Source organism: Drosophila tropicalis, unplaced genomic scaffold (assembly GCF_018151085.1).
Source record: "Drosophila tropicalis isolate 14030-0801.00 unplaced genomic scaffold, ASM1815108v1 contig_878, whole genome shotgun sequence".
Classification (NCBI taxonomy): Eukaryota; Metazoa; Arthropoda; class Insecta; order Diptera; family Drosophilidae; genus Drosophila; species Drosophila tropicalis.
Genome location: NW_027173374.1, coordinates 11,646,614 through 11,660,066, shown reverse-complemented (window position 1 = coordinate 11,660,066; position 13,453 = coordinate 11,646,614). Strand labels below are relative to the sequence as shown.

Genomic DNA, 13,453 nt, shown 5'->3' with positions numbered 1-13,453 from the left:
TACAGGTAAAGAAACGTGAGAACGCAGCTGTCTGCAGGGTCAGATTCTGTTCAGTTATCAGCAGGTGAGATATTAGACCTACCCCATTGAAAGGGAATAAATCGGAGATGGTGGATAAACAATTCTATGCCTTACTCTAATAATAATAATGTATAGAATTTTCTAGATTTATGTGTACAGGTTTTTTAAGAAAGGTTCCTTGTCATCATCATTATTGAAACGTAAAGAGAGAAAGTTTTTTCTATGTGCATATGTGAATTTGATTGCTAGTTAATTGTGCAAAGTTAGGAGGTCTAATCAGAGACGGGACAGCCTACATAATTACTCAATTAAAAGGGTTGAGAGTGATACTTCAATTACTGGTCAAGTTCCAAAGTCCATAAAAGAATGGTTCTAGTTTTGTTGGCATTTCAGTGTCACCATGACCAAGGCCGAGCGCATAGATAAACCTTTTATGGACCTAGTCCGGGGTTACTTTCGCCATTATTGTGAAAAGTCAACTATTCATTGTGTACGCTATCTCTACGACTCCCAGCTACACAATGTGGAAAGGTCTGGGAACGAATTGCATCTGTCTAAGAGGATAATAATCAATCCTTCTACATATTCTACCCCATACAGACTAATCTGGTGTATCCTGCTTGTTGTCAGTGTGATCATTTGTTGGTTTTTCTATTTGCTTCTATCAGAGCGTTATGTGGCACAGAAACTTCAAACTGTTGTGGAGGATCCCCAGTATCCTGTTTTTATTGTACAGTTCCCAGCTGTGGGCGTTTGTACCGATAATCGCATCAATTGGAGCAAGTTGGAGGCAGCAAAGACAAAATTTTTGCCCGTAAATGCCAGTGGGGAACTTGTGGAAGCCTTCACTAAGCTTGTAATGAGAATGGAAACCCTGCGGTTTGGCAATTATCTACAGACACTTGTTCAGTTGGAGGATGATAATCTGGAGGTTATGGATTTTGTAAATATCACTGATTTGGCTCTGTTTCTGACACTTCGTTGCGAAGATCTTTTAGTGACTGGATCATGTAAATGGCGTCACGCTACGTTCAATTGCTGTGAATTCTTTGTGCTGGAGAAAACAGAATATGGTTATTGCTTGGTTTTCAATTCGGAACTCTCGCCAAGGTCCAAGGAGATTAGAACTCGAGAAGGAGGTAGCTTCTATCCGAGACATAACTCCAAGGCTGGTCAAGGTAGTGGACTTAATTTTGACTTGGTCTTACATGAGCGTTTTAGGCGTGAACATTCTTTGACTACCGACAATGTTTATGTAGGTCACATACATATATATATATATATATACTAGGAATTATGTACTCATACACACACATATGTATACGTATAGATTATGATCAAGAAACCAAATCAAATGACCAATGTGGTGTACTCCATGACACCCAATACCGAGACATATGTGACAGTGCGTCCGGAAATAACCTGGACAGATGAATCAACACGTAGCATGCCACCAGAGAGACGGAATTGCCTATTTCCCGATGAACAAATTGACTTTGGCACTAGTGATGCAGTGACCCGCTTCAGCAAGAACTTTCTCTTAACCAACTGTTTGAATCAGTGCCATGAATCGTATCTGGTAAGGCTCTGCAATTGCTCGTTACCCATTTTCTTTCTCAACAATACTAGGGGTAAGTTAATTTAATCCAACCATTAGATTGCACTCAAGCCATTTTATTCCACAGTTAATGAATGCAATGCGGTAAGCCTTCGTTGTCTTGCCCGACACAATGGTGCGAATGACGGCAAAAAAGGAGTCTGAAATTTGCCTAATATAAGCATTTATTTTCCGCAGATATTTTCAGTTACGACAAGAGGCAGGAGGAGGATGCTTATTTTAGTGCCACTAAACCTGGCATGACTTGCTATTGCCTAGTCAGTTGCAATCTACTTCAATATTATACGGCCACAACCACATTGCCTCTCACCGCCCGTCGATTGTGGGTTGTCCTTGATGTTGGTTTTGATCACTTTAATGGCATTTCCAATTTACATTCTAGACCCAACATAACGCAGCAGAAAGTGTTCAAGGTGGATGTTCACTATCAGGTTGAAATGACTCTTCTATTTCGCACTAGTCTGGAGTTTTCCAGCTTAGATCTGATTGGTAAGCAGTATGTGGAATTTATTTCTCTTGAGACTACAGCTACCAAGTAAATTTCTAGCCAATTTGGGTGGCATATTTGGACTTTGTTTGGGTGCCTCTATGGTCAGCGCTGTGGAGTTGCTTTACTATCTAACTCTGGGATTTGCTCTCCATTTGTATGATCATTCATATTATGGTATATTGTATAAGAGAATGAAACACAAATGGCAGCAATCGGTTCATTATTTTCATAATGGTGTGGGCCACTTGGGTGAACATCATCAGGAGCAAACTACACCAAAGATGCGGCATCCATTTAATAATAAAACTCAAGTATGGTGAGGAAAATAAATAACCCACCGAAGAAAGCATTCTATGTAAGATTTATTTATTGTGGTGTCTGCAACAGCTAAAGTAGTCTAGAAACCGATTCAGCGCTCCAATTGCAGAGCAACCCAAAATCAGACCAGCTATTCCTCCATAGGAAACTGAAAAGTTTCTGCACTTTTAGACATAAAATTCTATGAAACAATTAAAATAACCTACCCAATAGATCAATGCTGGTAAAGTAAAGCTTTGAACGATAGGAGAACAAGGTCTCCTCCTGAAAATAAACATCCAATTCGAAATAGCTGTCATTATTCTTTATGGTATTCCATCGTTCGGTATATGAAGATGTGCGATACTGAACGTGGTCGCAATTGGGAAAGCATTCGCAATCGAATGTGCTAAAAATATCGTCAGAAGACTCCTCGATTATATTACCTAAGGCAAAAAGCGAACCTAAAATTGTAGGGTATTGTTAAAATGAACACACATCTTCCTATTGCCTCTTACGCTTATTGTGGTAAAGGCATTTGAGATCTTGTACACCACATCGACGATAACTTCCACGAGACTGTCCGAGGGAATCTTCTCCAAGTCCTGCTGTTGCTGGCACTGGGAAATTAACAGTGCAATTGCAAGTTTTTGCCATATAATTCAGGTGACAATTGGTTAAGCATTCGGAATGTGACTGGCCAATTATCCCCAATTCGGACTAAGTTTGGAATTGAAAAAGAAAGAAAGATTAGTTTTAGGCAAAATATTCTCATAGTACATACCGTAAAGAAGCAACGTCGCATAGTTACAGGACGCACTTTGATTTCTGCCTCGGCGGTAAATCGCACAGGCTTAACAGGTATAACAATGCGATAATCGCTTGAGTAGATGACGTTATTACCCAAATACTGATTGGGTTCGTGTAAAATGATCTGCTTGCAAAGAGAATGACTTTAAACGAGGCTAGTTGTAATTGCGCTAGACTTACGCCTACACCGGTTAGGGTTATATCCTTGAAGTGACGATTTAATTTCACATTCAGTCCACTGTATGAACCCGAATCTGCCACAGACCAAGGCCATGTGGGGTCCGGGTTTATGGAGCGTATTGAATTGAATGCATAGCATAAACCATCAACAGGTCCCAAGAGTTTGAAAATACTACAACAATCGACCTTTTGATGTCGCCACTGACACTCTATAAACAAATCCTTGCATGTGTAATTGAATAATGTGATTACATCAGACAACTTAAAGTTGCCATATTCATTGGCAGTCTCAAAGTCCTCGTCACTCATATGAGTTGGAGTTTGACATAGGACTTCCTGAGCCATGTTGTAGGCCATGGCCAAAGGTTGATCGGCTGCTGCGTTGACATTTAAAGCCTTTGAGGGACAAATGGTTACAGAGGGAAAGCTTATATCGGAGACATGGGCATCTGTGCGCTCTATGCAGGTTTCCACCCAATAGGCGAAGAAGCGTTCCGAAGATAATACCCATATATAAACAGTAATTGCTACCGCAAATACCTTAAGAGGCATACGGCTATATCTGTGTAGGGAATAAATTGATTAACTATATAGTATAACGATAGTTCAATTTACCTTCTTAGGCATTGGCAAGTATGCTCCCCAATTCCATTTGGCGTGAAATCCAGCGAGTTCATCATTACACTATTTTCAATAGACTGTTGGCAATTGGCTTACGATTCGATTTATTAATGAGTGCAATATTCATGCTAGTCATTACTATCTGCCGATAGCCGCAAAACATAATTACTCAATTACAACGATTGAGCGCACCAATTAATGGCTGTCCGACTACAAAACTCATTACTTCTAACTGATAGTAACATTTTCGGATAATGAATGAAATAATGTGCATGTCATCCATATAGTAAAACAACATGCAAATAGAGATTATACATTTTATTTACTTTGCCACATAACTCGATATGGCTAAACGACTAGACTATGTTTTTTTATGCAATTTGCAGCAGGTAAAACGATCTAGAAAGGCATTGAGGCCACCAAGCACAGAGATGCCCATAATTAGACCGGCTATGCCTCCAAAGGAAACTGTAATATCATAAGAGTGATAGCTTATAGATTATAATTTAAGAGCCCACACTCACCTGTCAAATCCAGGAGGGTAAAACGTAACATGGAGCGGTAGGAGAACAAGGTCTCCTCCTGAAAGTAAACATCCAGCTCAATGTAATCACTGGTCTTTTCCATTGAACTTAGCTTTTCTGTATAGGTTGATGTATGATATTGAATGTGATCACAGTTGGGAAAACATCCACAGTCCATGGTGGAGAATACATTATCGTTAGATTCCTCAATGATGTTGCTCAAAGAAAATAATGAGACTTAAAAAGAAACCCATTTTGAATTAAGAAAAATCAAGTAGTTTTCATTAGATGTACCTCTGTATTTCTGTACGCAAGCCAAATCCTTGCGGCCACATAGTTTTAGCTCCTTGGTGTCATTTGCTTCATATTCTCCATGCAAATAGTTTGATATTGGCGTATAGCAATTGCACTTCTTGTAAATATAGTCTACATGACAATCTACAATGCAACGTGAACGTGATTTGCCAATCAATCCTAGTTCTGACTATACTAGAGGAAAGATCAATACGAAATGCCAAACAGCCAGTATGAAGGTAAATTACCGTAAAGTAGCAGCGACGCATTTGCACGGGGCGGGCTCTCACATCCGTTTCGGCAGTGAAGCGTAAAGGTTCGACAGGTATCACAATGCGGTCCTCTGAGGAGTAGATGACACTAGTTCCCAAATATTGATCGGACTCATGAACAATGGCCTAAGGTAACAGTTTGAAACATAAATTGAAAGCTTTTGCTTTAAATTTTCCATTTATATATGTACATACTCCAAGACTTTCAACTTTTTTTCTTTTTAGCACCCGATTCAATTTAACATTAAGGCCACTATTGGATCCCGATCCTGCCACAGACCAGGGCCAGGTTGGATTCGGATTTATAGCTACAACCGAATTGAATGCCAGACAAGTGCCCTCAACTGTTGACATGTAACTAAAAATGCTGCAACAATCCACTGGCTGACGCCGCCACTGGCACTCTATGAATAGATCTTTGCAGGTGTAATTAACAAATCCAAGAATATTTCCAAAAATAACGTTTTTGTAAATAGGATAACGCTCAATGTCCTTTGGAGAAGGAGTTTCGAAAGCACTTTCGGGAGTAGTCGGCTCTGTAGTTAAGGTCGTCAAATTAAGTCCAGTCATTTTCAATGGACATATTGTTATGGCCGGAAAGGGAATTTCGGATACGTGCACATCGGTGCGCTCTATGGTCGTTTGTACCCAATAGGCAAAGTAGCGCTCCGACGACAACATACATACATAGACAGTAGCCACGGCAGCCAAAAGTTTCAACGGAGTTCGTCCGTATCTGTGTGTGTTGTTTCACTTTAGATTCTCGGAAAAATTGCATTGCATTTCTGACTAGCTCACCTTCTAATGCACACGCATTTATGTTCCTTTTGCTTGGACTCTTCTCCTTCTGAATCGTCATTGTTTTTCCCGTTCAAACTAGAGACCTTATCACTCGGACTCATTGTGATCAACTGTTGAACAGGGCACCCCGACAATCCAACTACCCAATGCTAATCAATGAATTTTGGCTGGCTTATCGGAAACATAATTACTCAATTATATATAAATAGCATATCCAAATACCATCTGCCAAATCAATCAGAAAGTTTTATAAACCGTTTAATATTTGAATTTCGTTGGTGTTATTTTTGGATAAAAATGTACAGTGATTGGTGATTTTTCAACTACTTTCTGTGGCTGTATATTCCTCTGGTTTCGCAAATACAAATACAAGCCAATAGTGAAATAGTAAATCAACTCAACGCCACTTAGCAGAGAAGCCCCCAAAAAGAGGCCAATAATTCCCCCGAAATTAGCTGTAATAGATGGAGTGAAAACTAAAGGTCAAAAAGAGATATTGATTGAATGTTCTCACCCAATAGTTCGACAAATGTGAAACGCATATGGGTCTCATATTGTATGTACCAGTTTGATTGAAAGAATATATCCAAACGCAACGTGCCCACCTCGGAACCAGTTTCATTGTAGCTAAGACAAGATAATAATCAACAAAACTAAATTATTAGCAAATACCTATAGTATATGTACTTACTCAAGAGGTGAGATAGTCGATTCCTGTTCGTGTATTAGTTGAGTGCAACTAGTGAAGCAATCACAAATCATGCTCTCTTTGAATTTATTATCCACAAAATCCTTTTCCTGCGGATGACGATCCACACTCAAAAATTCTAACGGATAAGAAAACTAAGTTAAATAAAGATTGTTTAAAGCATTTTTCTACTTACGTCTGTGATCGTAGAGACATTTAAAGTCCGAAGGTTTGCAATCCGTAAAATTATCTTAATAATATTGATGATTGATATGTTCTATCATTAAGCTTTGCTTTTCAGTTAGTTTTATTCCCTTTCCTACTCACCTTGGGCACTGACTGGAAATAGCAATGATGGAGAGCATTTGCACAAGTCCACAACATGCTCCTGATGACATCGACTGCGACAATTGCCAACCCAATAAATGAAATCTGGAAAATTCTTATATTTTGGGTCTTCTTTCTCATCCGGAAAGATGCAACGCCTAATGCTGGGCGGTACGTCTCGTGTCCTATTATTGGTGGTGGTAAAACGTGGTGCCATACTTATCCTTGTATGAGCATTATGTGGCACTAGGCGTGAATTATCACTCCACTGTTGGGGCTGTTTGATCATGACATAAACTCCACGTTTATCCATTCGAATCAGGCTTTTGTTAAGACTCAGAAAAACATCTAGTCCAGTGCCTTCTCCAGAACGGGCTGTGCGATAAGGATAGAACTGGTCCTCCCTCTGTAAAGACATAAATTACAAATGCTCCCACATGTATGTATCTCTCTTATATGAGCACCAACCGCCTTTTTTCTCATTGCTGGACTAACTTCCGAGTTGAAAACCCAGCAGAGACCCGACTCAGTGTGCTCCAGTTCAAATATTTCACAACAGTTCTTTGGCATTCCTCGCCAGTTACAGGCATAAAAGATGTCTTTGCACTCCAATTGAAGATACTCCAGCACTTCGGACACGTTTAACTCATCCAATTGACTTACGGAAGATGCTAGCGTGGCATTTGCATAGAAACTATCCATATTATTGAGCCGATTTAAATGTACATCGCCAGCAGCTGAAAAGAAACGTATGAAGAGCTGCTTCTGTGCCTCCGTAGCATTGGCACCCAGGAAATGATTTGGTCCATCTTCCTCCAGTTTTATCCAATTAACGCGATTACGTGGACAAATGCCTACTGAGGGAAATGGTACAAGAAATATCGGCTGCATGGAGTCTTTGATGGTGGTCTGAATGCGCACAGCGTGATATAATTCGGTGAGGTCTACATAAACGAAAATGGCACATAAAGAGGTTGCTACCAGCAACAAAAGCCAGATGATCCTTAACACGATGCAAATATATATAGATTATCATGTGAGAAATACCGAAAAGTAGTTTATTTACCGCTCAAAGAATCGCAGTTTGGGATCGGCCAGATAACGTATGCCATGGATAGAGGAACTCTCGCAATATTCCTTAAGATAAGGTAGCAAGGAATGCATCAAGTTGTTATTTCTAGTTTTTACATTAGAAGTCAAGAGTAACCCAGATTCGTTGGTGCCATAGTTCTGCAAGAGAGGACGTCGAGGACGTGGTCGCGGTAGCTCTAAAGGATAGTACATCTTGCGCTTCAAACGATGAATGATGACACCGAATTGCAGACGGTCGAAGAAAGCCTTGTTCTTCACAACAAACTCAATTAAAAAGCAATTATTCCTAACGACACAACGGCAAAGCTTAAATCACGAACACAATTAACACTTGCATTAGCGGCTGAAGGCAGCTGCCAAAAGTGTAGACAGAAATGTCCATTGAGGATGTGAAATGGGACAACTCAATCTTCAGTTTTGCTCTACTGTTTGTTCATTCATTAAATTGAACCAGAGCATGTTATGAATGCTGTTGAGAGTCTATTTTACTTTGCTTTTTATTGATAACTGACAGCTTAGCAGTTCGGCCAGGGTGGGGGCCTCAACAATTTGTTTTGCTTTCACTTGAGCCCCTCCTCCAGCGAAACCCCATCCAACCCAACAACTCAAGTGTCCAACTGACGTCTGGTTCTACGATTGGCTTTGTGTAAACAACTAAACAAAATATTTTCGATTTATCATTGCGTGCATTTGTCGTTGTCGAATGTCTTCGATTCCGATTGAGTTGTTGTTGCTTGTTGCTGCTGCTGTTTGATTGCCTTTGGCCTGGTGATTTATTTGCCCAAGAAAGTATGCTACATATTGTGTTTGGCCCAAAAACCAAAATAAAAAAGTAGAAATAATTATTATTGGATTGAAGTCAATTTGATGGCAAAATGCCGACGCTGATGCTGATGCTGATGCTGATCAGTGGCACAAGCCAAAAGGAAATTAAACTGATGAAATTGCCATAACCAGGAGCGAAACTTGTTTGCACATCAGTGGTATCAAACCAGGCTCAAGGCATCATTTTCAGGTCTGAACATTTAAACTCGATTTGAACTCGATTCAATGGATAAATTAGTTTTAATCAGCTTATTGTTAGATTTGCGTTTCGGTCCTGGTTTCAGTCTAATCGGTCATGTCTGCCCATCGTGACCTAAACCATCTAATCCCAGTGTAATGCACAACCAAAACGGCTTTCACTAATAAGCTCTATGTCAATCACATGACCCATCGCGCCTTTCGATTGGCCCAGTTGACCTATCAAAATGTCCAATTGATTTGTGGGTTTTAGCTAAAATGTTGCCTTTGAATGCTACGTTTGACTTTTTCTGCGCTTTACTCAGATAGACGGGGTGAATTTGAAATTTGTAACTGCAGTTGGCATAATGGAAGTTTGCCCCCCCCCCCAAAAAAAAAAAAAACTATGTTTTGATATATGCCTGGAAAATAATTTTGCTTATATATGTGGAGAAGATTAAGCAAAACATTGAGTGGGTTGGGCCATAAATTTAATTTTCTTATCTCACGCTAGAAGTACTCGACTGAGTTCTTAATGACTTCCGATTTTCGCAACAAAAGCTAAATAAAAAGAAACAGCTTTCACTTTTTTCCGCTTTACCTTTGCCCAACACGTGCGTGTGCAAAGATTCCAAGTTCAGAGTTCAAGTTCATGTGTCCTGTGGCCTATTAAGCCACACAGTACAGACAGCGACACTCAACTCAACTCGAGGCGGCTTCTTCCCGCAGCGTTCGTCCGCTCAAAATTCAATCTCATTTTTATGAGCCAAGAGAAACGTGACAAGGCGCCGACTGTCACCATGAAGTGACAGAACCAGTCAGCGGATGGCCTGGCTGGCTGTCTGCCTGAACTTGTCCTGAATGTTGCCAAGTGTCTGAAGCGTAAAGCCATTTAAATATGCAAATTTAGTTTCCCAAAATGAACTTTAACTCCTTCAGTGCCAGAATGGTGATGCGGCTGTCAGTGCCAAAGTTTTGCACGCTAATTTGCATGTTTCACTTGGCGGCTTTGTCTTTGCCATGTTTGAGATGTGGGATGTTCCTTCTAACTGCTTGGTAATTGCTTTTATCGCTTGACGGATAAATCCTTTTGGCTGGCTTGTTTGCCCCACTTCCATTACCATAAGAACAGCCATAGTTAGAGTCAAGTAATGCGTGCGTAATTATTAAATAATATTTAAGGATTACAAGCTATGAACCCAAAACGTCATTTTGCCAGTTTACTTTGATTGATGGGGACAGGATAAACAAAACTTTTGTTTAACCTTGCCTTCGCCTTTGCTTTTGCCATTTTCCTTGAGTGAGCAGGAGCAAAGATTTGCCAATTTCAGTGATGGGCTAACAAAATGGCCAAGGTTATGCTATTGATGTTATGCTTTGGCTGTGTTATGTTGATTTGTTTTACTATACGAGGAAGGCAGTACATATCCTACCCCTCTACCTTTTATGTTACTCCATCAACTCCCACCACCCACCATCCACCATCCATACCCATTACCCACATTGCTTATACTTGTCGCTTGCAAGTAATTTGAATAATTTTCTGAAGAAGTGCAAAATTTGCATATGAAATCTGCAATTTTGCATGCAACCCGTTAGTAGATGGATGTATGCAAGAGTTTTTCCACATATTTTGTGCAACGGCAGCTGCAGTGACTCAAATCGTATACAGCCGGCATCATGGGCGTAGTCCAGCGAGATTTCATATCCTTAAGTATTAATCCCATTTTTGGGAAGCAACCATAATGCCAGTTTATAAATATCTTTAAAAGAAGAGTTCGAAATGAAGACCTACAAGGATCCCCTTGCATCCCACAACCATGTCTTAATGGCAAAGAGCAAAAAGCACAGGATCTGCTCCTGGAGTAGGATATGCTTTTAACTTGTCTATGCAAATGCAAATGTTTGTACGCAATCGAGGAATAAACAAATGCTCACTATGCCATGTGTATGTTTGTGTGTGTATGTGTTTGTTGTGTGTGTGTGTGTGTGCCCTTGTAGATGTTCGCTTTTGGAAAAGTTTTCGCTTGTGTGAATTATGGGCGAAAGAAAATTAAGAAAACTTTTCTGTTTTTTTTTTTTTGTGTATATTTTATAATTGATGTCATGCATTTTTAATACGACTTTCAACCTGATTTCCATTTCCATTGTTCACTTGCTTCCATCTATTCATCGGTTAAGCCAGTGCGTCGAAACACAAATTTTTCATTTACTTAGTGCAAATGCGTTTTAATACCCTGTTACCAAAAAGACTTTAAAGGGTATATTAAGAAAGCCAGAGAAGAAAATTGAAGTAGTTTATAAGCCCTTGGCTTACCTTGATAAAAGTTTATTGAAACATTCGCTTATATTGGATAGCCCTTTGGTTCATTTGAAATGCATTTACATAGATGAATTTGTTTAAAATTTGCTCACAAATCTAAACATTAAATTCAATGTTCCCTTCTTAATCTCTTAATCTATATAGCCAACTATTCTTTTAATTAAATTTATTTGATTTCCCCTTTTAAATCATTAAAGGATATTATAAAGTCGCTTCTTTCACTTGAATCCTCATTTTTTGTTGATTTCTTCCATTTAATGAAAGCTTTTAACTTTTTTTTTTTATTAATTATTTCTACCATATTAAGTTGATGATTTCTTTTTTTCACACTCTTTTCAAAAATGCAATGCTCAAAAAGTTCTAAAGGTTGTTGGGATATGCCAGTCAACTGTTAATGCCCATGTATGTGTGCATGTGGCAGAGTGTGTGTGTGAGTGTGGTGCGTGTGTCTATGTGGGTGTAGGTGAAAGGCACTCGCACAATTTAAGCCCCAAAGTATTTAATTTTGAAAGTTTGTTTAACAACTTTTTAAATAGCAAACGACTTGCGAGCTTGTAGACAAGCGTTTCAATGTCACAATTTTGGCAGACAATTTGCGAATATGAGAATATATAACTACATACTTTACACACATACACAAATGCCCCTTTCAGTTAGCTATCACAGTTATAAACTTTATTGTGCGGCTTTAATAATTTTTACTGAATGTAATGAAACCAAAAATATATACATAATATTGCAATTACCTTATCTCAAGGGCAGTCATAAGCAATTTACTGTGATATTTCTAGATAAACATATTAAAGAGTATAAATTTAGATAAATTTTTGCTTAATATTAGTTAGAATGCAAACCATTTTAATACAAACTCATTTAATTAATAGGTAACATTTGATCAAGAAGTTCCTATTGGAAATCAGCATTTGAATTTAAATAATAACAATATAAGTTTCTCTCTCAGTTTTTCTATGCTCCCAGCACCAGTAATGAGTGGGAGAAGAGAGAGGGAGTTAAAGCAAAAACTCACTTTCGTTCTCCCCATATCTCACTTTATCGCTTACTCCCACACACATGAATGTTCTCATGTGACATATGCTGGAGAGCGTAATTTAGTGAGTGTGAGAGAGTTAGATCAGTACAGCGAGCGAACGATTCTAGCTCTTCTTCAATTCGAGATAGAAAGAGATAGAGCGACAATGGTGTTAAGCAAGGGAGCAAAGCTTACTCTTCTTCTTTCATTCTTCGTGGTATAAAAGAAATTGCAGCTGAGGCGGGTGCATCAGCTCTTAGAGCTGCATTGCATTGTCTTGCAGAGCTATTAAGGAAAAGAGAGGCTCAACTATCAAAGACACCTCCATAATGAACAAATTTTTCTCAACCTACACTTCAGATGACGTATAAACAGTTATTTCTGCATAATTTTTACATGTGATTACAATTGAAGATTTGGCCCCTCATTAGGCACAATTAGTTCTGACTAATCTAAACACTATCTAATTGATATTAATTCCCTAATCTAAGGCTCTGCATAACAAATTCATTAGCCCAAATATCTACAAGTGTTTAAATAAAATAATTGTTGTGTGTGAATTATAATTTATCCATTTATAAAAAGAATTTCCAACTTCAAAAATATTCAAATTTATTTATAATTTGAAGTTTAATATCAATTACTGAACATAATTACTGAATTACTGAAAACTTACTGATAAAGCTTTGTTTTAGTCTTTCATTGACTTGTAATTTATTTCAGAATTATATGTTAATAATTTTATTTTGTATTTTACAGGATGGCGCACATTCGTGTAAGATTTGGTCCTGTCTAAAACTGTGCTACCCGGCAAATATAACAGTTTTACGCCTGCGCCATGATGGCAAACATTTTTGGCGCCAACCTGTCAGCTGTGAATAGAAAATGCCGAACACAGATGCCACCCATACAGGAGTATGTGTATGTGTGTGAGTGTAAGGATACAAATGCATACTGTTATATGTGTATTTGTGTGTATTGGTGTGTGTGTGTGTGTGTGTGTGTTTGTGTGAATACGTGTTCGTGTGCGTGTGCTGGCGATGGTAGCTTCTTGCAAGCAGAG

General features: G+C 38.8%; 4 protein-coding genes across 4 annotated transcripts; 1 reads left to right on the top strand and 3 right to left on the bottom strand.

Moving 5' to 3' along the window:
* The first annotated feature begins 421 nt into the window (after positions 1-421).
* ppk20 (pickpocket 20) lies at positions 422-2,449 on the top strand. Its single transcript, XM_068299031.1, has 7 exons — positions 422-552; positions 622-1,276; positions 1,352-1,652; positions 1,707-1,754; positions 1,817-1,961; positions 2,022-2,128; positions 2,187-2,449. Exons 1-7 carry the CDS (start codon positions 422-424, stop codon positions 2,447-2,449), a joined length of 1,650 nt encoding a protein of 549 aa, XP_068155132.1.
* Positions 2,450-2,491: 42 nt separating this feature from the next.
* LOC137583865 (uncharacterized) lies at positions 2,492-4,093 on the bottom strand. Its single transcript, XM_068299030.1, has 6 exons — positions 4,032-4,093; positions 3,417-3,978; positions 3,211-3,360; positions 2,945-3,046; positions 2,654-2,711; positions 2,492-2,595 (listed from the first exon to the last, which is right to left on the bottom strand). Exons 1-6 carry the CDS (start codon positions 4,091-4,093, stop codon positions 2,492-2,494), a joined length of 1,038 nt encoding a protein of 345 aa, XP_068155131.1.
* Positions 4,094-4,398: 305 nt separating this feature from the next.
* Positions 4,399-6,029, bottom strand: LOC137585495 (pickpocket protein 19-like). The gene is made up of 6 exons (XM_068301290.1): positions 5,926-6,029; positions 5,323-5,863; positions 5,104-5,253; positions 4,856-5,045; positions 4,562-4,798; positions 4,399-4,505 (listed from the first exon to the last, which is right to left on the bottom strand). Exons 1-6 carry the CDS (start codon positions 6,027-6,029, stop codon positions 4,399-4,401), a joined length of 1,329 nt encoding a protein of 442 aa, XP_068157391.1.
* A 157-nt stretch (positions 6,030-6,186) lies between these two features.
* Positions 6,187-8,257, bottom strand: ppk21 (pickpocket 21). The gene is made up of 7 exons (XM_068299029.1): positions 8,010-8,257; positions 7,412-7,946; positions 6,944-7,349; positions 6,813-6,866; positions 6,620-6,755; positions 6,443-6,555; positions 6,187-6,383 (listed from the first exon to the last, which is right to left on the bottom strand). The coding sequence occupies exons 1-7, from the start codon at positions 8,225-8,227 to the stop codon at positions 6,187-6,189; spliced, it is 1,659 nt and encodes a 552-aa protein (XP_068155130.1). The 5' UTR covers positions 8,228-8,257.
* Positions 8,258-13,453: the final 5,196 nt, after the last annotated feature.